At 48.6% G+C, this 24497-nt stretch overlaps 1 protein-coding gene and 1 long non-coding RNA gene across 4 annotated transcripts in view; one reads left to right on the top strand and one right to left on the bottom strand.

Annotated features, from left to right (window-relative positions):
• LOC131275606 (uncharacterized) overlaps positions 1–24497 on the top strand; it is a 250872-nt gene that overhangs the window by 116040 nt on the left and 110335 nt on the right. The gene's annotated exons all lie outside the window — the stretch shown is intronic.
• Positions 1460–9421, bottom strand: LOC131275607 (ral guanine nucleotide dissociation stimulator-like). Of its 3 annotated transcripts, XM_071211487.1 has the most exons (12): positions 9318–9421; positions 7976–8894; positions 7301–7357; positions 6437–6630; positions 5518–6188; positions 4577–4792; positions 4188–4291; positions 3632–3716; positions 3213–3287; positions 2685–2771; positions 2242–2274; positions 1460–1921 (listed from the first exon to the last, which is right to left on the bottom strand). In XM_071211487.1, the coding sequence occupies exons 2-12, from the start codon at positions 8164–8166 to the stop codon at positions 1796–1798; spliced, it is 1839 nt and encodes a 612-aa protein (XP_071067588.1). In that variant the 5' UTR covers positions 8167–8894; positions 9318–9421; the 3' UTR covers positions 1460–1795. The 3 variants fall into 3 exon arrangements, with proteins under 3 accessions (XP_071067588.1, XP_058142322.1, XP_058142323.1); XM_058286339.2 differs by lacking the exon at positions 9318–9421 and having other exon boundaries at positions 7976–8973; XM_058286340.2 differs by lacking the exons at positions 2685–2771; positions 9318–9421 and having other exon boundaries at positions 7976–8973.

Below are 24497 nucleotides of genomic sequence, written 5' to 3'. Positions count from 1 at the left end.
CTAGATCAAAGCTAACACCATTGAAGTTCCCAAAGAAAGGGCTTTTCGCAAGATGGTGAAGAAGAGGGGCTCAACTTGAAGGGTGTTCTGTGATACTGCACCTCCAAAAGCACCATGACTGATGGACACAAGTGCCAAATATGCACAGACCATCTTGTTATGATAGTGAAAACTAGACAAAGTCTCCTCGATCCCCTTTGGAGGCTCAAGGGAGCCCCCTCAGTATTCTAGGAAGTGGGGAAGTGAAAGAATCCAGAATAGCACTGACCCAGAGCCAGACTTCCTGACTCTGAGCCCTTAGATCAGTTAACCACACTCCTGGGCCTGCTCCTTATCCCCATAGGGGAGAGAAAATTCAGCATCGAATGCACACATAGCATGCCTGTGCACAGTAAGGGTAACTTATTCCCAGTGAGCTGATCCTCCTCTCCCAGCCATTAACCCAGGCAAAGTAAAATAACTCCCACCTTTCCTAGAAGGAGGTTCGAAATCCTCTCCCATCTTTCAAATGAGAAATTGCAGCTGGGAGGTGTGAAATAGGGCAGAAGGACCTGTCCTACAGAACAGGAAGACTGAGGACTGGAGCAATTAAGAAAGGAGATGAGTCACCATGTCACTGAAGCCAGAGCAGGAACTCCAGCCTGGTGTTTCTTTCTAGCTTGTTCTAGGCCACAAAGACAGTTGGAAAATAGGGTCAAAGTGTAAATACTTTAGGATCCTGCTGAGAAGGCCTGGCTCAGGTGGTCTTTGCTGGGCCTTAGTGGTCTTGTCCTGGGTAGTGCTGGATTTGCTGTATGTGTACTGGGTTCTAGAAAGTCAATTTCAGCCCCTAGATCCTGAGCAGTGCAGCTGGCAGGGCATGGTGGTGAGAGTACATGACCTCATGGCAGCTCCATTCTGAGGATGGCAGTTAGGAGTTAGAGTCACTCTTTAAATAAGTGTCCTTCATTGTTAGCTGCACCTCTGCAGAGTCTTTCCTTCAGGCAGGTGTCACTCCCAGGGCAACTTTATGGTCCTGGAGTTGGAATAGGGAATTAAGGTCCCTGGCTGGGGCCTTCTCTCATGTGGGCACAAGTGTTGGGGTGTCCTGGGGTCCCCCAGGGCACACCTGACCACCCTTCTATCCCACCCCCCAGTGCTGCAGATCCCACACAGTGCAAAAGTTTACTACACTATGGATCCCTCAGCCCATCACCATCTTCTTCTCCTGAAGCAAAACACACCTGTGGTTGCCAAGGTGAAGGACAGAGCTATCTCAGCCCTTCTGGGGAGTATGCAGAAGGGACCCAAGTTCCAAAAGGGGAAATTCTAAGTGGCCTGGTGCCTGCCAGCTCAGGGTCCCCCTTCCCAGGTCTGCCTGGCCAAGTAGTTTTGCTCACCCCAACCTCAGTGGGCCAGGCCAGGCAGGCACTTCCCTGATATGTCCCTGATCTATGTCTGAAATAATCCACTTTCTCGATAAATAAAAAAGAGCTTCTAGCTCCTTTATTGAACAGGCCTGTAAGTAAAGAAAATCTGGTAGCAAAATCCTCCTCTCATGTGTAGATTTTGGTCTTAATTGCTATTTTACATGGAAAGAGAAGAGGGCACCTGGGAGGTATGTGTGAGTCCAGGTCTTGGACAGGAAATGCATGAGAGGTCCCTGACAATTCTTGCATCCTGGAGAGCAAGGAATGGACCCAAACCCACAGCACAGGTTTTCAAAACATGAAAGGAGCCAACTGCAGGGTCTTATGGTGACCCAGGAGCCACCAGGACCATCCCGCTCCTACTATGGCCTGATTCTGTCCTGGCCTCACTGGTCCTTCTCACTGAGCTGCTCCATGGCCGCAAACCAGGCTCCAAATGATTCATGTGGCACAAGGGCCTCATAGCAGCAGCCCGCCTGGAGCTGCTGGAGCTCCTCCACCATCTGGTATTCCTGGGGCCAGGGAAAGGAAGATGTATCATCAAAACCTGGGTGGGCTTGCTGGGTGGGATGGGGTCCAAGGGTTGGATTTAGTCCTGTGGATCCCTCACCTCTTCACTCCCTTCCAGGCTCTGCCTGCCCTCAGGGCTGACTTCACACAGCTCATCCTCCTAGAAGTTGTTCTTCATCCCATGCACAACCCCATCCACTATCCCCCTCAATTTCAGAGGAAGCTATGAGCAGCCCTGGGGGGTCCTGCCCAGGAGGGTCTCTGTTTATTACCCTGACCCCACCCCAGCCCCACCCCTGTAGTGATGGCCACAGCTACTCACCTTCCTTTTTTTTTTGAAATTGATCTTCCTTCCCTGGAAGGTAGAGAATTTGCATTCATCATAAAGGGGCTCCTAGCCATTGCCAAGCCCATTGCCCCTCTGCCCCTGTCATGCTTTACTACTGCAGGTTCAACATGCACTGGGCAGCCCAGACCACAGATGGACTCAGGCAAGCCCCTCGCTTCCTTTAGTGGGGACTGGGAGCGGTGACAGAGAGACCTTCCAGTCCAAGTTGTGATGAACCAATGGAGAGAAGGCCCCTTGGACCAGCCTCCATCTACTCTTCTGTAAGAAGTTCATGGCACCCCAGCTCCCAGGGCATCTGTGAGGCTCCCAGGAGACATGATGTGCTCACTGCTGAGAGCTCAGGGCTTACAGAAGGACCTGTTCACCCAAGCCTCAGGGCCCCTTTCCCACCCTACCCTGGCCCCCGAACAACTCACATCCAGATACTCTGGCATGGCATACTCCAAAAGCAAAAATTGTGTGAGGAAAGTTCTGAGGCATGGGACCACACCTTGGATGTCACCCTGTGGCATTGGATAGGGTGGGGATGAGCACAGGCTCTCAGGTGCCCCCAAGACCCCACTTGGGAAACTCCTCAGTCTCAGACTCCAGGGACCACCCAGCCTTCCTCTAGGACACTTTGCTGTAACCCTTAAGTTCCCCTTAAAGCCTCCAAAGACCCCAAATTTCTCTGTAACCACCTCCCAGGACTGACTTTTCTTCAGTAACCATGTGTACGCCTCCCCTACTCCAGCCACCCTGAGCCAGCTCCTCAAGGTTCTTACTCTGACTGGATGCAAGGAGAACCCCAGGATTCCCACAGCTCACCGTCCTAAGGCCAGGAGAAGGGACATTGAAGGGAGGCTTTCCAGGCTCAGTGGACTGGAGGGACAGGCTTGAGAAGGGCCCCCATCCTGATTTGGAGGCCACCTCACCCCAACTCCTTTGGCTTCAGGCACACTCACCCTCTCTTGCTGCTGGTGCTGCCTCTGGACTATTTGGGGATTTGCCTCCAGGGTGGAGAATTTAGAGATGGACCTCTGCCAGGGTGGAGAATGAGGTCAGTGAGGCCCTCCCCCTCACCCATTGTCCCGTGGGTCTTGAGCACCTGGGAATAGTGGACTGAGGGAAATCTGCTGCCACCACATGCACAATGTCCCCAGCATGACCTTGTGCATGAGGACTGCTCTCTTGAGCCCGTTTTTTCATCCGTGGTGTGAGGACACAGCACTGAGCCCTACAATGATCCCCTCCCCCTGCCCATGAGCCAAACATCCTTCTTCATCTTCTTCCAGAATAGGCCAGGCTGGATGTTTTCACAGAAACTTTCAGTGAAAAACTAAACACCCCACCTCCTGAGCCCTGACCCCAGCCTCCTCTTTACCTTGATGATCAGCTCACTGCCATGGGAGAGGTTGTGCTCCTTCCAGTAAATCTCTGACAGAGTCAGAAAGAGGCAGAAGCTGTCCCTGGGGGAGGGAAAGAAGGAAGGAAAAGGTGGGAGTGGGGGGAGGGAGTAAGGGCTGAACCACCTTCTCTAAGCTGCTTGGGACTCGGACTGCCTGGGTGGGTGGTGTTGAAACTGGGTAAATCTGAGCACTGCAGGACAGTGTGGACTAGTGAGCTGAGCTCTCATGTGTGCACAGCGGGGACTCCCATCCCTTTCCATGAGCAGCTCTTTTTGCACACGCTTTTTTCATTTGGACAGAGTGTGTTGCTGAGAAGCAAACACTTAACATGCTCCCATTTGGCTCCACTCCATAAGGAATGGATGAGGGAAGCAGTGTTGAGGCAAAACATCTCACCTCAGGTGATATGGAGACCTAGAGCTACAATCTGCCTGGCCCTACCCAGGAGCTGCTACCTCCCAGACTCCCTAAGTGGCAATTTCCCCAGGTCCCTCACCCAATCTTATGTCCCGTAGAGAGAGGCCTGCCCACCTGGAAACTTCCTCCCATGTCTTCAATAGACAGAGAAGTGGATAACTCTGGAGACCAGAGATGATGGCATAGAAAGATGATTGGTTATGGAGGATTCGGCACTCCTGGGAGAGAGAAAGATACACCATGAGAGTGGGTGTGATTGTCCCCCTGCTCCAGCTTCAGGTCCCACAGATGATATCCACTCCCAGGATGAGACAGACACTGAGGGAGGCCCTGAGGCACGTCATGGACACAGAGTGACACCCACAGCCGTCCTGAAGAGGTAGCCTTGTTGGGAAGGGAGGATAGTGCAGGACTGTGCTACAGGCCAGGAGGGCCTGTGGACCTGAGAGCCAATAAGTATAAAGTGGGGTTTCAGGACACCAGAGAGAGCCCCCTGAACATACCCTGGCCACCTCGGTCCAGTGCTCCACCACCCTGGCCCTGGCTGGGTCCTTCATGCTCTGGTTCCCGACGCAGGTGGACATGACGCAGTTTATCACCCAGTTGAAATGGGTGATGGTGGCATGGACGGTGGGCGCCATTTCTTCTTTGCATTTTTTGTTACGCTGGGACCAGATGGAGCCCAGGCAGTGATAGGGCACCACCTTCTTGAAGAGATCCTGGGGAGGAGGGGATGTCAGGAACCATGCCAAGCTCAGATCCCCTATGCCCTCCTGACCTAGGCCAGGGTCCAGGGGTCTCAGGTGGGGCTTGGCAGGCTGAGGACAGGGTGTGTTCATTGTTCCCTGAGGGGACCTAGCACTCTAGAGTCCTCAGCTCCAAGGCCTGCAGGGGAGAGAGCTCCATTTTCAAGTCCATCTCACAGCCCCCAGCCCCCAAGGGGCCTCAGACTTCCACAGGCCCAGGTAGCACCATCAACCCTCATTATAATGCATCCTTGGATGCCATGTGGTCAGGTGCATGGTCCCTGTGGGGACCCAAGCCTTTGGGTCCCTGCCTAAGGATCCAGTACACATAAGGGCCTATCTAGTGTCAGTGTGATGGAGAGCACCAGCACTGTGCGGGACACCATGGGGTTGGCTGCACCACAGTGAGCTCCTTCAAGCCTCCATGATGAAGCCCCCTCAGGCTTTCTATTTCTTTGCTCTCATGTCATGTTCCCAGTCAGTGCATGAGGCAGAGATGGTTACTGTCCAATATCTACTCTCCAGAGGAGTGAAGCATGGGCTTAGGGAGTAGTAAACTTGCCCAGGTTGAAATTCTGGGAGTGGAGCCAGTGTTTGAACCCAGATCCTAAGATTCTGATTCAGGGGGTGGTAAGGTGGGCAGCAGTTCCCAGAGGGAAGAGCCTCCCAGCCCCACCCTATCATGTCCAGCTGCTCACCACATCCATTCGGGTCAGCTGCTGTGCCACCAGCTCCGGAGGGAAAGCCAGGAGGTTAGCAATCTCCTCACTCAGCCTGATTTCCAAAGGCAAAGTACAAGTGCAGGAAGGTTCCGGGGGTGTGGCCTGCCCCAGTGCTGGGTCGAGTCTTGGCACTGGCTCTGGTGGTGGCGCCAGACTTGCCTCCCCCTCAAGAGCCGTTGCTGCTGAAGGCAAGTTAAGAGGCTGTGGTTCCATAAAGGGCACTGACTTGAAATGTGTAGGTGACACTGGAGGTGGTGGTGGGAGTGCCTCCAGCTCAGGAACTGGTGATAGAGATGGTGATGTGACTTCTTCCAGCATGGCTGCAGGTGCAACATCTGAGGATGGAGCTGGCTCTACCATCAGAGTCGGCATTGATGGTACCTCCACAGGTGTCACAGGCCCTAGCACTGTGGGTAGAAGTGGTGGTGGTGCTAGAGCCACCTTCAGCTCCGGAGCTGGTGCTACATCACCTAATGCTTCAGGCTCTATTTGTTGTCCAAGCACTGGGACAAACTCAGGAGCTGGCAGCAGAGGTGGAGATGGAGCTTCTTCAGGCTCTGGAAGTGCCCCTGTGACTGCCACAGGTGGTGGAACTGGCAGTGGATGTTGTCCTGGAGGCATTTCCTGCTCTGGGGCTGACAAATGAGCTGCAGAAGAGGTAAGTTCCAAACCGGGAATTTCTTTAAGTGTCTTTAAGCTCCCACTTGAAGCTTCCACTACCTTCTGGGGAAGATCCAGCCCCCAAAACTGTTCCCAGACTTCAGTCTCCAGGTGACTTCTCTGGGGCTCCTCTTTGTTCCTGACCTGGTGGCAACCCCTGGTAGTCCCTGCCTATGGGTCCAGTCCCGGTCCTCACCCCACAAGCTCACATGCTCCCATCCTGAGGCACCCTCACCCTTTGGCTCTGCCTCAATGGGCTCCAGATGGCTCCTCCATGACAGTAGAGCTATGGCTTGGCACTCCAGGGTAGAGCCAGGAAGATACACCTGGGCGTAGCCCACCAGCAGCTTGAGGCAGGATGAGCCTGTAGGTTCTGTGAAATCCTCAGCATACTGGTCCATCCAGGTGCCCATCAGTGAGGAGACGGTGCTGAGGACAGGAGGGGGCAGCAGAGTCAGACACGGGCCTTTCCTTCCATGCTGCCCCAGGGACCCTCCCATTGGAAAATCAGGTCCATAAGGACAGGAGAGGTTTTGACTGGTCTCTCCATAGCCAGGCATGGACACACAGTGGGAGCTTCTTCAGTATGTCAGTGATAAGGGAAGAAGATCTGTCCTCCTCCCCCGGGCCCTCGTGGCCCTCCCCCCAAGCAACTTCTGCCCTGCACAGCTGCCTCATCCTCTGCCATGCATCGTGTGTGTCTCTTCTTCCCACTGACACTGCCCTCCCAAACATCAGCAGTGCAGCCACCCTGCCATCCATGCAGGCAGACAGGAGTGAGGTCAGGGCAGCTTTGGAGCTGGCTGCTCACCACCTCCTGTTGTGGGTCTGCACAAGGTGGTGTTTGGGCTCCTGGGATGTGATTGGGCTGTGCTGGGCAAGTGTCCTCTGCAGCCAGTGCCCCAGGACCCCACCCCCAGCTTCCCTTGATGCCTTTCCAAGTGGAGGGGAAAGCCTTCTGGACTCTACTCTCAAGGGAGCTCATAAGATGGGCAGGGCTTTGTGCTCTGCCCGGTCCTTCCCTGTCACCTGTCCCCCAAACTCCAACACTGGTCTCTGGAGAGGAGAGCCCCTTCCCCTCCCCCCCAAGTGCACTCACTTTCTCATTTCCAGGCCTTCTCCTTGCCTGTCTCTGCCACGGAGGCTCCGTCCATATCTAGGGGAGACGTGGGCATGTCACGGCTGACTCTCTTTGAGAGTACCCCTGCTTAAGGTGACACCTGTTACAGCCTGCAGCCCCAACTCCAATGAAACCCAGAAGGGCAGGGACTTTGGCTGGCTTTGTTCACTGCGTGAAGCTGCCTAAGGAAGTGCCTGTACCTAGTAGACGCTTGATGTATATACTTGATGAAGAAGTGCCCTAAGTGGCACCTTCTCAGGCATAGGGTGGGCCTGGACCCCTCTGACAGGATACACTGGTCCCTTCTCTTAGCCACCAATGTCAGAGGCCCAAAAGGGACCTCAAACTCCCTTAGTAAACAGGAAACTCGGGGTCAGTAAGGGGGGGAGCCCGAGAGCCTCCTCACTGGGAGGAGGAAAATCCTGTTAAGGAACAACCCTGCCCTGCCAGCCTCCCTGCCCAGGGAGCCAGGCTCAGGGAAGCACTTTCCATGCATCCTCACTCTTAGTCCTTACAATCAACCCTGCAGGTGGGTACCCTGCCCCCCTCCTGCCCAAGGAGGAAACTGAGGCTGGTGGGTGAAATGACACTTCTGTGATACACGTAAGTTGGGGGCAGAGCAGTCAAGTCAGCAGGGACGGGGCGGGCACTCACCTTCTGAACAACAGGTGCAGGACCTGCTCGGTGGTGGTGAACACGCGGTATGTCCCCAGGAAGGTCTTGACAAAGAGAAGGTCCCCCTCCTGGAAAGCGGGCACCAGGTGCTCGGCCAGGTTCTCCCACGGGCCTGCCTTGACCATGCACACCATGCGGTGCTCCTCCGTCGAGCGGGCCCAGACATTCATCCTCTAGGGTGGGAAGAAGAGTCACATGTGCTGAGGGGCAGAGCTGGGGACCCCCGGGTGGGGCTGGGGCTCTGGGCAGTCCTGCTGTATCCAAGCCCTCAGCGCCTTGAGGTCACGTGCATGCCTCCAGCAGAGAAAGGTCCTCGGCCTCCTTTTGATTTGGAGGTGAGGAGGTAATTGAAAGGTGAGACTCCAGACCTGGCAAAGGACAAGGGCCTGGGTGTCCCTGGGGGGAGGAACCCCACTGCAGGGCCGAGGAGCTGAACTGACACCTCAGGGTCCGGCAGACCCACCTGGTCAGTAAACGACTTCCTCCACTGCTCATGGGGCCAAAGCTACAACATGATGCCATTTGCCACCCAGAACTAAGACCAGGAAACTAAAAGAAAATGCAAAGAGACAGTTCCATATGGGCTGCAGGGATGCTGCCACCCACAGAGACAGCCAGTGGTGATGGAACTGCTCCAGCCTTAGGCAGTTCCCGTGTTGCTCGCTGGTGAAAGGGCTGTCTGTGTGTCCTCTACCCACCCCGTCCATTCCAAAGAGCCTCTACTGGGGTGGGGGGAGGGAATATTGCTTAGGACCCATGGTTGGTGCACAGGGCACCAGTGCTGAAAGGGGAAAAGGAAAGGAATGTTCCAGGTCCAGCAGCACTGAAGGCCAAACCGCTGCTCTAAGCCTCCTCGCTTCTGGAATATTGGCAGCCAAGTCAGGCCTCAGCTCCTGACCTGAGAAGGGCAAGAGGATGGTCATGGGAGATGGCAAGAACCCTCCTAAGGAGAGGAGCTGTGTGGCTTGGGGCAGGTGTGGGAGGACAGTCATAAAGACTGCTGCCCGGGGACATGGGGCCAAGGAGTGGAAACAGAAATACAGCAGTCAAATGCACACAGATTTGATGTGGGCCCACCCTGCAGCCCACCCTGAAGGGAAATCCCTGCTAAGGCCTCCTTTCTGAGGTTCTTAAACTTTTGAGGTGACCTCCCCCTGGTCCATGGAATGGCAGTGTGGTGGAAGGTTCCTTGGGAAGTGGGCTATTGGGCACAGCAGGGGAGAAAGCCCTGGGAGAGAAAGTGGGGAATGCCAGTTGGGAGATAGGCTCTGGGGACCCCCCCCACCCTGCTGTTTCATACCCCATTGATCCCTACTCCCACCTGGTACCAGCGCTGGCCCTGGCCAGGGCCTCGACGGACCTGCACCTTCTCTATGTAGATGGTGTAGATGAGCCCCTCCTCCAGCTGTTCCCCCACCGTCTGCATGGAGTTCTGCAAACACACTGCCCAGCAGGTGGGACAAGAGGGTCAGTGAGAGGCCTTCCCCAAACCACAGTGTTGCAGCACTTCTTTGGAGCCAAGATCCAGGTCAGGCCCAAATGGGGGTCACCCTTTCCCTGCAGCCCCATTGGAGAGGAGATGACAGTTCAGGGCTCAGGATTAACACTGGTCCACATGAGAGCCACCCCCAAGACACACCTTCCCACCCTTCCAGCCATGGCCTGGCAGGTGACAGGGAAGGACCTACTGGGTTCCCATCCCTGACAGCCTGCTGCTTCCCAGGGTGGCCCCTGCTTATGCCTCCCCCACACTGGGTGGTGGATGGACATGGGGCTGCCAAGGCAGGAGCTCAGTAGTGGCAGGTGCTCAGTTGGCTGTTCCTAGGTCACCCCATGTTACCTTTGGGGACCTCCTGGTCAGTGGCCTGGGGCTTTGTGGCTGAGGCCTGAGCCAATTTCGAAAGCCACCGGAAGAGGACTCATTCCTACTTTGGTTGAGGCCTGAGCCTCGGGGTCTGCGAACGCAGCAGGAGAACATCCTGCTCTGTCGAGCGTCTCCTGCCAAGTGAGCTGGGAAGGGGCTGCCTCTGGAATCTGGGGGCCTGGTTACCAGGGTTCCAAGTTCTGTTGGGTCTGTGACAAAGGCAGTGAGGTCACCTCCTTCAGTCCCCTTCCCAGTGCCCTCTCAGGACTAAAAACTCCACAAAACTCCCTCTGCATGTCTGTCTGTCTATCCCCCCCACCCAGATCATCTTGTTAACTGGTCAAAGTTCTGCCCAGACATCCCTCCCCACAGCTTCCTGGAAGGCCTGTGTTCAGCTCGGGCCCCGGCTAGGAGGAGACGCACCTGGGTGCAGACCTGGCTCCCTTTTCTTTTCAGTTTTGTGACACCACACTAGTTTCTGAGGCTTCCCAACTCTCCTGCCCAATACACTGGGAATCATTCTAGCATCTGCTTCCTGGGCACGTGGTCAAGTCAATGTGGGGCGAACACTGCAAACCCCATAGTCTTGTGTACCAGATTGAATTCACAGATATAGACATGGAATAAACAGGAAGGTAATGGAGGGAACATTGAATATAACTCAAATCAGCCCTGGGCAGGGCTGTGTGATCTTCATAAACTCACTCCCACTCCTGGATTGCTGTCTCAGTCTGTATCTTGATGTGGTTGAAATGAGATGAAAGTCAGATATTGCTGCTGGGCCAGAAATCCTTCCAGAGGCTTCCCACTCTATTGAGGGTCAGAGGCAAGTGCGTCCTCTCAACTTCTGTGCTGTTCTGCCTGTGCCCTCCTTCCCTGACATCTTTACTTCCAGGTACAAGCAGCCCCATGAACCCACCTTGGAGATAGTCCTAGCCTCGGGACATGCTTCTCAACAAAATGGCTAAATGTGGATGTCCCACTACGACTTACACAAAGTGCTTTTCTGTCTTCACCACTCTCCCTTGTGAGTGAAGTTTCCCTCTCTGGACACCATCCCAATGTGAATCTTGCTGATCAACACAGCAGAGCTGGGAAGCACCTGCTCCCCCAGGAAAGCCTCAGGTGAGGCTCTGCCATCAGCAGTGGTCTTCTTAGCCTCCTCTGGCCAAGGTCCCTATATTTATTAGTCAGCCAAAGGATTGTTGATGCAAAATACCAGAAATTGGTTGCTTTTTATAAAGGGTATTTATTTTGGGTAGGAGCTTACAGGTACGAGGCCATAAAGCATAAGTTACTTCCCTTACCAAAGTCTATTCTCTCGCGTTGGAGCAAGATTGCTGCTGATGTCTGTGAGGGTTTGGGCTTCCTGGGTTCCTCCCCTCCAGCATCTTACTCCTCTTTCCTCTGTGAGCTTACTTCCTGGGGCTCCAGCTTAAGGCTTCAAAATCAAACTCCACCAGTGAAACTCAAACATCAAAACCCCTCAACTCTGACCTTTGCCATGCCTTTTATCTGTGAGTCCCTATCCACCAAGTGGTGCTGACTCAAAGGCCTAATGATGTGGATGAATCACAATCAAAGCCCCAATCATAACTCAATCATACCCAGCGACAGACCAGATTAAAAACATAATCCAGTATCTATTTTTATAATTCATGACCATATCAAACTGCTACCGTCCCTCTGCCACTGCTTCTTCCCCTGCTGTGCATTCTCCCAGGCACCCTCTTACCACACATTTACAGAGCTGGCTCCTCTCATCTTTCTACTCACAGTGAAAGTGTCACTTCAATATGTCCTTTGGGCCACGCCCCCCACTTGATGGTGCCAAAGCCCTCCTCCCACCACCCTGTGTAGCTTCCTCTATGCCACTTGCTCTTTCCTTGAACCTGTGTTTGCCCTCATGCTTTGGTCCACCTCCCCTTCCAGATGCAGAGATCCTGTTGGGCAGGGGCCACAGGGATTCTTTTCACTCCACATCCAGGACTGAACCCAAAGCTTGGTGCAGGGTGAGTGCTCCTGTCACAGTCACTGTATGAATAACTGAGATGTTCTCAGAGGCCCTTTAGCAGCCTCAGCCTAGCTCAGATTGTGGAGATGGCTGCAAATGATGGGAGGTGCATGTTGTGTCTGAAATAGGTGGATAGCCAGAAAGGCCTCTGGATGATGCTTCCCAGTTGCCAGAGGCTGCAGCAGGTGCAGTGGGCACAGCTGGAGCTGTGGCTGCCTGCCCCCTGCTGGCCAGCATCAGCGCTGCAGCTCCTAAGAGGCTACCCAGAGGAGTAAGCACAGAGTTTATTTAAATATCCTCAAGGCAGCAGCTCTCCTAGGCCCTTGGAAGAGGAGTGGGAAATTGAAGGAGGGCCAGGGTGAATGGACAGCTCCCTGGTCTGTGGATCCCTAGTGGGTCACCCACTGTAAACACCCCAATAGACAGAGGAGGAGACTGAGGCCTCCCTCCTGGAGCCACTTCCTCTCTAGGGAGGGGTTCATCCCGGTTCCAGAAGCTCAGAGCCCCTCTGAACCAGGCATGCCAGTTCAAGGCTGTCCTGGGGATGGCACCAGTCATGCAGGCCCCTGGATCCTTGGGGATCCTCTTGCCCATCAGCTTGGCATCTCTCCCCATCCCCATGTATGAGTCCATGGGCATTGTGAGAAGAGTGGGAGCACTGCCCAGCAGCAGAGCTGCTTCCAGTTTTCCTCAGTTACCCCTGCTCACACCCCTGGGGTCCTCTCCTCCTCCAACCCCAGCCCCATGGTCCACGGCCATGATGACATGTTTGCACTGGGCCATGCAGGGATGTCAAAAGGAAAACTGCCTCATAAGGGAAATTACTGAGCAGTGGACCCAGTCTTCAAGGGGCCCTCATTCTGAAAGCAAACCAGGAGGAAGGGTGTAACCCTTCCTAGAAGCAAGTCACCCTAAATTACCCTTGGTGGTCTGCGTACCTCAGAGCACCTAGACCATTTCTGCATGCCTCTTGGCCTCAGTTTCCACATGGCACCTGTCTGGTTGCAAGTGGAAGTGCATAAGCGTGTGTTCATGCAGGACATGGAGAGAGGTGCCCTCAAGGGACAGACCTGGAGGTGGGCACAGCCTTGTGAGTCTCAGCAGGAAAGAAAGCAGGTGAGCCTTGCAAGTGCTTCTCCTATTTCCTCCCAAGTGTCCTCACGGAGAGGACCCAGGGCACCTGAACTCCACCCAGTGTCTCACAAATGCCAGCGGGATGTGAGAGGGGCAGGAGGAGCTAAGGGTGAAGGAGGGCAGACCAGCAGCGCTGAGAGTTGGGAGCACTCACGCAGATAAGGAGCCCTCCCAGCCCTCCCTGCCTTTTTCCCCCATTGGTGGGTGAGCAGGCAACCCCGGCATCAAGTCCTCCAGCTCTAGGAGAGAAAGCCCAGCCTCTGATATGGGCTCATGTGCACTGCTCTCACCCGTTCCTGTTCCTGAGCAGGGCCTTGTCCCTGGCATGCTCAGTGGGGTGCTCCCCACTGAAACTCTTGAGGAGCCTTCAGCTCCCCTTCTTTAACCCCAATACGACACATGCTCCTGAGATGGAGTCACTGGTTTCCTTTTGCGTTCAGGAAACCTGAGGTTCAGGGTTATTGACACAGGCTGTGACCTTCTCCTGCTGTGGGTTTTAACCCCAGTCACCGTGACTGCACAATCCATGCTCTACAGAAGAGCCCGAGGATGTGGGTGGGTTGGAAGAACAGCCTTGCAGGCAGGGGGTCAGATGCTGGCATGGCCTTGGCCAGGTGAAGGCTGAAGGAGGCTCCCGTGAAGCTGGAATGCAGAGTGGGGGAGCACACCAGGGAGGGTTCCTTGACCACAGCACCCAGAATAGCAAGAGCTGGGGAGCTGAGGGGGCACAAGAACTCCCCCCACCCATGCCTGGGCCACTGAGCACCTGCCACAGAAGGGAGGCCTGCCTCAGTGTCTGCTTTGAACACTGAGGGTCCTACAGTGATCTCCCTGGTTTGACCATGCTGGCTGCAAGTCTCAGTGCAAAGAGTCAAGCAGCTGCTCAGGAAGATCAGTCCCAGAGAGGGCTTCTGGCCTTTATGTTATTTAATCCTCCTCAGGAGCTCACCAGCATGCAGCTACCAGCCTGGTGATACACAGCTCAGAGGTGGTTCTGGGAATGCCTTCTAAATCTGTTTTCTTTCCACTGCCTCAGTCATGCAGTCACTCAACAAGCCTTTGTGAAGTGCCTTCTGGGTGTCCAGCACCATGGCACAGGGTGTCAGGCCCTGTCGCTGCTCTGTTTTTGCTGACAACTGGGGAAGGATAGAGTTGGGCATAACAATATGGTAAATGCTAACACAGAGACAAGAGGAAGGTGTGACTGGAACAAGGAAAGTCACCCAATCCAGAGGGGACACATCAAGGCAGGCTTCCTGGAGGAGTTGGCAGCTCAGTGACACCCTGGGCATTGTGCAGGTGGTGGGACGGGCATGGGGCAAAGAGCAGCCTGACTGGTGGGCAGTGTGAGCACAGGTGTGCTGGGCCAGGCCCTTTAGGCCACATGTTCTAGTTTGCCAAAGGCCTTCCGATTCCAAGAAGCAGAAATGGGTTAGCATTTCTTATGGGACTTATTTGGGGTAAAAGCTCACAACACCACAAATGGTCCAACTCAGGGCACCTGAACAGGTGCTTTCTCACCAAAATCAGCTGCCACGAGGGGGAGCAAGATGTCTCTGCTGACTTCTCTGCCTTTCTGCAGCTGCAGGCAAACCTGGCACAGGGCTTGTCTCTCAGTGGGTCTCCTCCTCAGTCTCGGCATTGCTGGATCAAATATGGCGGCATAATTTTCCTGTGTCTTTCTATGTATCTCTTTCTGTGTTTCCATTTATATCAGACCCAGCAAGGGGCAGAGGTTCAACCTGAGTCAGGCCTCACTGACATAGTCCAAACCAAAGGCCTGAAGCAATCTTGTCAAGTAATCTAATCAGAGGACTGTCAAATGCTTTTAAGGCAATCAAAAGTCACCACACCCATGGGAATACACTAGTTTAAAAATACAATCATTCTCCTTTTGGGATTCATAAAATAATTTCAAACCACCATACCATGACTGAAGTTGGACTGTAAGGTGAGGAAAGGGAGGCCTTGACCATTAAGGATGGACCTGAAGATTAAGATGCAGTGGCCCATGGCACATGGGGCTGTGAACATCTGTACCTGTCATTCATTAAGGTGGTACTTCTCAAATGTTAAAGCTTCAGTGCCTATAAAACGTTGATCTCTTCTGACACTGGTCTTTACACAACCTTCAGACATGTTCTTGGGGCAGGCCTGAGGTGTCCCAGTTGGGATTCTGCCTCAACAGCACTTGTTGGCTTAAATTACAGAAATTTATTGGCTCAAAGTTTTGGAGACTAGAAGTCCAAAACCAAGGCACTGGCTGTGCTTGTTTTCTCTGAGAGTCTATAATATTCTGCTGTGGTTTGTACATGCATTTCTATCTCTATCACATGACAATCTCTCTCTCTCTCTCTCTCTCTCTCTCTCTCTCTCTCTCTCTCTCTCTCCCTTTCACCCTCCCTCTTTCTCCTTATCTTCCCCCCCCCCCCATCTCTCTGGCTTCTCCTGGTTTTTGGCTTGTGGCTCTATGTCCAAGTTCCTTTGTTTGTAAGGTCTTCAAGATCCTACTCACAAATGATTCCACACCTTATATAATATTAGGACCTTCAAATGTCCTATTAGTAAATGGGATCACACCATAGGAATGCTGATTTCTTTTGGAGTCTGAGATTCATTGCCCAACAGATGCTTGCACCAGGAAAATGCAGTTATACAAAATGGCTTGTAATATCATCAGGTGACCATGAAACCTGCCCAAGGCTTTTTGGGTAAATGGATTTCTAACCTATTTTGATTTTTGTCCCTATATTAAAACCACAGATTCCCAGGTTCCACCTCATATTTCTCAAAGCAGCTTCTTGAGGGCTTGATCCCTGACACCTGTCATTTTACACAGGTTCTCCAGGTGACCTGTGGACATGGTTTAGGGCACCAGGGGACCAATCAGAAAGCCTTCCCTGAGGACATGCTAGGCCTTGTGTCCTTCTGGCTCCAGCTCTCTTCTCTAGCCCAGCCAAGGTGGATGGTGGGCAAGGGCAGCTGATGTATGATTATTGGGATGATGAGTAGGGGAGCATGAAGAGGAGGGAGAGACTCTCAATCCCTTGGACAGGACTGAGAAAGGGATGTATATGGAGATTCTAGATTATGTGTGACAGCTCCCTGGGCTCAAGGCTGGGGTCTCCCTGACCATGTGAGTCTCGTTCCCAGATCTAATGAAGAACTCAGGGCAAACCATGCCACATACCCCTACTTTCAGCACAGTAGCTGCAGTGGCCCTGGGAAGACCTTCTCTGAATAGCTGGGATCTCAGCCATGGGTGCAGCTGAGGCTGGCCCTGGCTATGATGTGATGCTTGATGCTGCCTTCCAGCCCTGGGTGGATGGGGCATTCCTTGAAGGAGGGATGCCCTGCATTAGGGCATCCACAAACAAGCCAATGTTCAGCAGGCAGAGCCACTTACTACCATCACTCTCTGGCTGAGACCAAGCAACGTTTGGGGTAGCTTTGGTAAAGACCAATGTTCAGCAGGAACTATCCTAATTTAGTCAATTCTCCCAAATTGTCTTGAGGTCTCAGTGGGTGTGCTGGTGCCAGAGGAGAGTTTTCTATTGCCTTTGGGCACAGGGCTCTTGTAATCCTTTCATTTCAGTATCCATTCATTAATGCAGTGCACATAATTGGAATTATTTTGACAAATATGAGTGATATTGCATATATCAGACTGTTTTTACAAAATATCAACACAAATAAGCTAGAGAGATGGACAAAGTAGCAGCTATGTATGGCAGGGGAAGAACTGACAGATTGAGAAGTGATGAGCTTTTGTTTGTCTGACTGATTTTTATTATTATTTTTTTTAATTGGAATATGAAAATACTCTAATAATGACTGAAGAGATGAATGCACAACTATGTGACCATACCAAATATTACTGATTGTATACTTTGTGCGGATTTATGCTTTTCAAAGTGCATCAATAAAATTTATTTGTTAAAAATAACATAATCTTTCCTTTTTCTGGAATTCAGAAAATTCTCTCAAACTTCCATAAATAATAATAACCACTTTGAGGGATTCTGTTCTCAAACAACTCCCATAGATGCCAGAATGTTCATCAGCTCAATGGCAGCTACAAGCTGAGGGGCTGCATACCCGCAATGCCTGTAGAGACTTACACTCTTGAAGGGACTGGGTCCCTTCTGCCCAGGCAGCGTGGCCAGTGGGGTTTATTCTTTGCAACCTCCATAGCTGTTTGCAGAGGTTTTGCAGAGGTGGGCTAGGTCTTGGAGAGCAACTAGGCAAGTAGGTTTCACAACACAAAACATAGGCTACAATGGGAATGGGGGCCCTGGCGTTGGGCAATGTTGTGGTCCTAGCCCCAGGGTCAAGGGGAAGGCTGAGTGGGTGCACGGCAGTGTCCTGCTCCTAGTTAGCCTTGTGGGATCGCAGAGTCAATCAAATCTGTTTGAGATCAAGTCTAATTCTCACTCCACTGCCTAGCAAATTCACCTGTGACTTGAAGTGTTCAGGGTGAAACTAAACCATGTTGATTCTAAGTAAAGGAATCGCAGGAAGGAAGAAGTTAGTGCTAGGGCATTGTTTCAGCAGGGGCTTGAGGGAAAGTGCATAGTCTGAGGCATGGGCCACGGGTGTGCTGCAGAGTGAGATGCGCACCTGTGGCCCCAGGTCAGGCTTTTTAAAGCATTTCCTCCTCCCCCTTCTTAATGTTGGGGGTGCCCCAGGTTTCCTGTTCTGATTGGTTGCCCCCACAGTCAGTTCCCAGGGGGCCAATGGTGAGTACTTTTGAGGGTATCCAGTTCTCTCCCATGACCCCAAATGTGATTCTCACTCCAAATGGGGTTCTCATGGCCAGGGTCTGAGGTATCCCTCAGGAGGTTTCTGGGTGGGGTCTCATGGCCATGTGGTCAGCAGGGCCTCAGCTGCCTCCCCCTTTCTCCATACTAACCTGAATCAAAAGGACCATGTCCTGTATGATTCCACTTATATAAAATGTAAATATAAATCAATTTATAAAGAGGAAATTACATTAGTGGTTATGTAGGGCTGGGGAAAGAGAGAGGGATCAAGAGGTGACTACTATGGGTTGTGGAGTTTTTCTTTTTGGAGTAATGAAATTGTTCTAAATTTTTTGTGGTGATGAATGCAAAACATTGTAATTATAATGAAAGCCATTGATTATACAGTTTGGATAATAATATGGTATATGAATATATCTCAAATATGCTTTTTATAAAACTGTAACTGAGAGTTAAGAATTAAGAAATAATTGTGAAACAAAGTTTATATTTATATTATATAAAATAGCAAAAGGTCAATATCTGAAATTGCTGAAACTGGCCAGATTTAGCCTAATCCTGCTATTACTGTAATGTGTTTAAAACCTGGTAGTCAGTATGCATGTGTTTTAAAACCTGGTAGTCAGTATGCTTTTAAATTATTAATTTTCATAACTTAAACAAAGAAAAGAAGTTTTTAGCTTCCTGTAAGGGAAAAAGAACATTCCTTGCATAAACTATTATGGTTTCAATTTTATTTAACTTGAGTGTAATCTCCCATAGTTAATTTATAAACTAAATTAACATTATATGTACAAAATCTTTACAGTAATGAAAATTGTAAGTTCACATTGGTGAAATTAGGCTAAAGGAAAAAGATTGTAGATATGCTCTCTTAAATAAAGAGTGAATTTCTTTCATTGGTAATTGTAATTTAGTAAATTTATTTAAACATGAGGTGGCTAGTCAATGTGGTTATAGTCAATTATAAAGAGTTTGTAAAACATCTTCCAAACTGAAAATGTTTAAATAGTTCTAGTTGTAGAAGTCATTGTTAACTAAAAAAACTCAGATTGGTATTGGTAGCAGAAATAACTTGATGATAATAAACCTGTCTGAAGGCCACTGCAAAGTACACATTTAAGGAAATGGTAATAAAAAATTGTCTTGATTCTATTGGAAATATTCTGTTTTCATTCTAACAATGAAAAATAATATTTTTCCTCTATTACTAAAGTAAAATACCTACTGTTATCTTCATAGTAAAATTGTGTAAGTAAACAGTCATTTGATATATGTGTTGCATTAAGTTGTTTAAAATATATATAAAAACAAGGAATAAATTTTAACATTGTCAAACTCTTGTGCATTCAAACCAGGCCTTGAATACATTACAGGTGGCCTCTCCATGTGAGTTATTGGCTAGGCTGGTCACTGACCCCTCAATTAAAATATGTGCTATATCAGTCTCTGGTTCTGCTCCTGAAGTCGATGGAAACTATATTGCAGTTTCAAGCTCCTGCAGCAGCCAATAATGACTCGGTACAGCCAAGTGTACAATGGATATCGCCTCCAGACTGGCACTGTTCCATGGTGCCAGAGAGCACTATGCACCATGCTAGTAGAATACTGGAAAATCTCTCTAAGATGAAGGATGCTGCAACTTGCTCACTGCGTTGAAGAACATGCTAAGTGGAGCCATGATACCAGGATACTGTAAGTGAAACTTAAACACAATTGGCATTATGGCCTGCTCTCATGGAGAGATAACATGTAAGGTATTACAAACCTGAAACTCAAAACTAATAATTGCAACTCTGAATCCTTATGCATTAAGTAATACATTAGTTAATATTAAGTGCTGTACTTTTATCCTGTACTAAATATATGCCTAATAATTGTAATGTTATCTTTTCTATTTTGGATCAAGTGCAGAAGTATATTAGACATGTTAAATTCCTGATAAAATCATTTTCTAAACAGTTAATAACATGTCTATAGAATAAGGTGGCAGTCTCAGCCAGTCTCAGTCAACTTCTATATTCTGCTGTACTCTTCTGTGTAGCAAAAGTGAGGCTTGCTTGCTGACGGTGAGTCACCTATTGAACAAGTCAAAATTGCTAGAAATTTTACAATGAAAACCAAGTGTAAAAATCTTTATTCTGTAGTTCTGATCACTCCCACAGGTGAAAACTAAGAGTATTTCCAAATTAGTGTTATAATCCTGAGTGAAGCCAGTTGCCCAAGGAGTGCCAGTTCACCAGGAGCATCTAACAGAGCAAATGAGTGTCAATCATTGAACAGCTTGGAATGTGTCTTCAGACAAAGCTAAGTGTCTGTTGCAATTTATCTCTAAAGATGGATAACTTAAAAAAGAATATATATGCTGTTCCCACCAGCTTTTAAGGAGTGCCATCTTTATAGGCACCTAACCTTGTCTACCTCTGTAATCCAATGTGTCCTCTTTTAAAAACGGGTATTCCAAATTTTTAAATAAGTTCATTTCTTTCAGAGTGAACATCTTATTAACCATATGAAAACTTCATCCAACTTTGTACAGAATGCCAGATCCATCTTCCTCCAGTTAGAATAAATTAAGAGTTTTATACCTTATTAGGCAATGACTACAGCCCATGGCCAGCAGGAAGCAGTTACAGAAAAGAGATCCATCTCCCTTCAGCACCCCTTTTAAATTAAAGGTGTAAACTCTTCAAGGGTAAAATAAAATTAATAGATGGATCTGGAACCTGACTGGAAATCCATGTGAGCGCTGGTGGCTGCAGGATGACTGCAGGAGGCTCCTGCCCCAGGATTCTGCTGTCCAGAATGAAATCTTCTAAACTCTTAAAAACAGTCCTGGATGCTACACTAAAGATTGATAAATAATCAATCAAAACAACAAACAGCCATCCACCTCATAGCTCCAACAATAATTATGCCAAAGCTTAGCAAGTTAAACTTTGGCAAAAGGGGGGGAATGATGTGGGCTATGGGTGGAAGGCTCTTTGTCTCTTCAGAGATAACTTAAGCTGTTTGACTTGTGGGTGTGGAATGGTAAGAGGCTGCAGTCCTGCCCTTAGGGACTATGGCAACAGGCTCCAGTCCCAGGAAACAGTTTAACAATGCAAGGGCTATAAACTTTTAAGTATTTAGGGGAAATGCAAAAACCAAATATGCTAAAAGCTTATCTAGAATATCTGGAGTCCATGCTAAAAGCTTACCTAAGATGTGGAAGATACATATGCTAATTGAAGCCTATTGAGAACTGAAACAAAGGGACCATTTGGCCTTTCCTCTCTGTATAAAAGACGTTTGAAAATCTTGTTCAGGGCTCGGGATTCAAACAGAAAGCTCCCGAGTCTGGCTGGCCGTCAATAAACCATTTTTCCTTCTCAAAATCATTCCAGAGTCCTGGCCTCTCTATACTCAAATAATTGAACTTCTCTCAAATTCTACAACATTACGATGGTCATTCTAAACAGATCCCACTCTTATGGCTGGTTCTCTAGACTTAGCCTCTCCCCTGTATATATTTACTATTGTGATGATAATTCAAGAATGAATTTACCATTGTTTATGGTTATTTCAGAGCTAGGCTCACTTTGTGTATACTTGCCATTGTGTTAGTAACCCTCCACCCTCCTGTTTAATAGCCACACGGAAAACCTTGTGCCTGACCTCTATTCTGTAATTTCCTCTCCCAGAACTTTAATCTCTGATAATGGTTGTAACTTTGTAACTCTCACTGGTTTGGTACCCACCCCATCATGTTCAGCCCCTTAATGTTTATTAACAAAAGAACCTTTGTCAAGCTCTGCCTCAACTACTCATTAGCACCCCAATTATAAAATACTGCAATTTCTGCAGATGGATGAGGCCTAATAAACCCTCCTTTCCTTCCTAACCTACTTTTGTGTGTCTTTCTCTTCTTCCACACCAAGCAAATGAACCCAACCAAGGACCACCCCAGCCCCTCTCAACATTTCTCTAAAATGTTCTTAGCCCTTACCCTCTACCTTGCGTCAGCTTCATCCTCACTTGGATTTCTGTTACGTTGCAGGGCAGCTTCTAGGAACAACCAGGGCTATAGGCTCCCAGGAGAGAAACTGCTCTTTTCCCCAAGCCATAGAACACTCTCCTTGGTCCAAATTAGGTCACATTCTTACCCTTAAAACAATCACTGTGGCATGGGAATGTCATTGACAATTGTCTTAGCTGTGGGTAGTGATAACAATGTTACCAGATTTTGTCTAGTTTCTTGACTATGCTACAGAAATGAATTTCAGGAACACATTGGGTGAGTTAGGACATTAATTTATTCAGGTATGAAAAATGGGAGAAAATAACAGGTCAGAGGTCCAAGTAGAGAGGAAGGGGCTGAAAAGTGATAAAGAGGGCTGATTTACAGACTACAATTCCCCATTATAGGTTATAAATGCCCAAGTTTTAATTGTGTGGCCACATGCCAGAGGAAAAATGGTGAGAATAGTGTGCAGAGGGCAGGACAGGGGCCCACAGACAAGAGAGCACATGAGGGAGAGCTTGGGCCTGGGGCCTGCCTTTTGAATTGTTCCTTATTCCACCCCTTTGCTAATGGCAGGGGAGGAGTTCCAGCTGTTCTCTGTTTTGATTGCTTATTTCTCCCATCAATCTCCCAGGAGGGCCCAAAGATAAAGTCCTTGGGGAATATCCAGGGCTTCTCCTGGCTTCTGGAGGAAGTCATCTTCTCAGTGGCAGAATCTTAGGGAGGTTCTTCTGTAGCCATTTTGGAGGTTTCTGAAGTCCACATAGACTCTGCCAGGTTCCAGATCCATCTATTGATTCCCTACCTTACTAGCCGGCTTCAACAAGACATTCCTTGTTACAGCAAAGCCAGGAGTTCTGAACCATAGAAACTCACAACTGGCACCCCAGAAAGGTGGATGAACAGTTTTATTATGCATGGGCCCAGAGGAGAGTCAATCTTCAAATTCTGAGCCCCATTTTTCAGTTTTCCTAGGTTTATATAGGATTTCAGGTGGGATCAGCATAATTTTTATTCATTGGCTGATGGGTTGCTAGGTAAAATTTTATAAATATGTGGGTTTATAGAGGCAGAATGCAGCTGCAAGGTTGCAGGCTGATTTACAGAATTAGGGCATGAATTCAGACATTTGATACTCTCCTGCAAGGTTATACCCCCACAGGCCCATCCACAGAAGTGGGAGCAGGAGTGACTTGTTAGATATTTTGCAAGGTTATGCTTTTTGTTCCTCAACAATCACCCCTCTGATGCCCCTAATCACTTTTTATAAGGCATCACTTATGGTACATGGAAAAACAACTTCAGGTAGTAAAACATGCTATAAGACTCAAGTACACTCTTAAGATTAGTGTCCTTTCAGCTACACTTCAGTCTCTGAGAGCTGTAGCTGCCAGTCCAGTTCCAAACAACAAGCTGAGCAGTCCTAAGAGGACTAGGAACCAAAAGAATAGGAGCCCCATCTAGTCAGGTGATGGCGATTCTTGGTGGCTCCAGGCAATTCTGATTTTCAAGGGACAGTCAGGTACATGGTGAGTTGTCCCATTGTTTTGTTTCTTCTTGGAGTGTGGCTTTCTAACTCTAGCATGATGACCCCAAGGACCAATACTTGAAACTCTGAGAGCAGAGGGGGTTACAAGGATAACAGCATGTGGGCTCGTCCAGGTAGGTTGGAAGGGCTCTTTTTCAGGTTTTGTGACATATACTATTAAATAATTATAACCATGATGAACAATATTGTACCTCTGTCTAACACTATGCTGACACACGGGTAGATTTCTGGGAATTTTGTATACTCTTTAAGTATTCATAGGAGCCCCCTACTTATACAAACTTAATTAACAGAGGGCCAAACAATCTTTATAATTTTATAACACTTTTGAACACTTTCAATTCAATTTATAATATATTAAAGAAAAAAAAAACAAATCTTTTGCAATAGTTTGAAATAAAAAGATATTTTTCAGGATCTCATTTTGAGAAATCAGGTTTGAACATTATGTTCCTTAGAAAGAGAAGAGACTTTTTTCTTCTCAGAAAACCAAGGAAATGATAAGGATAAAATACAAGAAGCTATTTTGATAAAACCGACACTTTTTGTATACTGATTATTCAGGAGAAAAACTCCATTAACTTTTACTAAAACAGACTAATGACTTGAGAAACTTTGTCACACTAACAGAGAAAGAACAAAATTTTAACTTTGCATTAGTAACTATTTGATACTAAAGCTTTTAAAATTTTTTAGATAGGCCCATTAAATCTTACTTAACTTTAAACATAAAAATTCCTTTTTTACAAACCTTCTGCACTTTCTGAATTCATTCAGGTTTTGTTCCACATTTTACTCTTTCTTAATAACGAATCATTTTATCTTAGGACAAAATTACTTTTGTTTCCCTAATAATACAAACACATTCTGTATACCCTACATACATGAATTATCAAAATGATTTTGGAAACTGTCTCAAAACAAAACTCTTACAACATACAATTACCATCAACACTAACTAAACTTGTCAAAATAATGATTCAGTGAGGTTATATGCAAATAAAACTTTTTATTTTAAATACCTATTGTCATGTAATACTAGAAACAGTCTTTTAGAAACAAGTTGGCAGGGGAAGCGGGCTGCCAAAAAGCTTCCTTGTTATAAAATTAAATTTTGTTATTATTATTAATTCTGTTTTGTTTTTTTTTTTTTAACTCAATTTAGGTTTCCTAA

This window comes from Dasypus novemcinctus, chromosome 23 (assembly GCF_030445035.2).
Source record: "Dasypus novemcinctus isolate mDasNov1 chromosome 23, mDasNov1.1.hap2, whole genome shotgun sequence".
NCBI classification, from domain to species: Eukaryota; Metazoa; Chordata; class Mammalia; order Cingulata; family Dasypodidae; genus Dasypus; species Dasypus novemcinctus.
Note: the sequence above shows the minus strand (reverse complement) of the source record. Positions and strands in the feature narration are given on the sequence as shown.

Bases quoted from the DNA above. Each gene is read 5' to 3' on its own strand.
- LOC131275607 (XM_071211487.1), bottom strand. From the start codon at position 8,166: ATGAATGTCTGGGCCCGCTCGACGGAGGAGCACCGCATGGTGTGCATG. The intron at 4,292-4,576 runs GTATGTTCAGGG...TCTCTCTCCCAG, and splicing joins ACTGGACCGAGGTGGCCAGG to GAGTGCCGAATCCTCCATAA. The intron at 2,772-3,212 runs GTGAGTGTGCCT...CCAATGCCACAG, and splicing joins AGCACCAGCAGCAAGAGAGG to GGTGACATCCAAGGTGTGGT.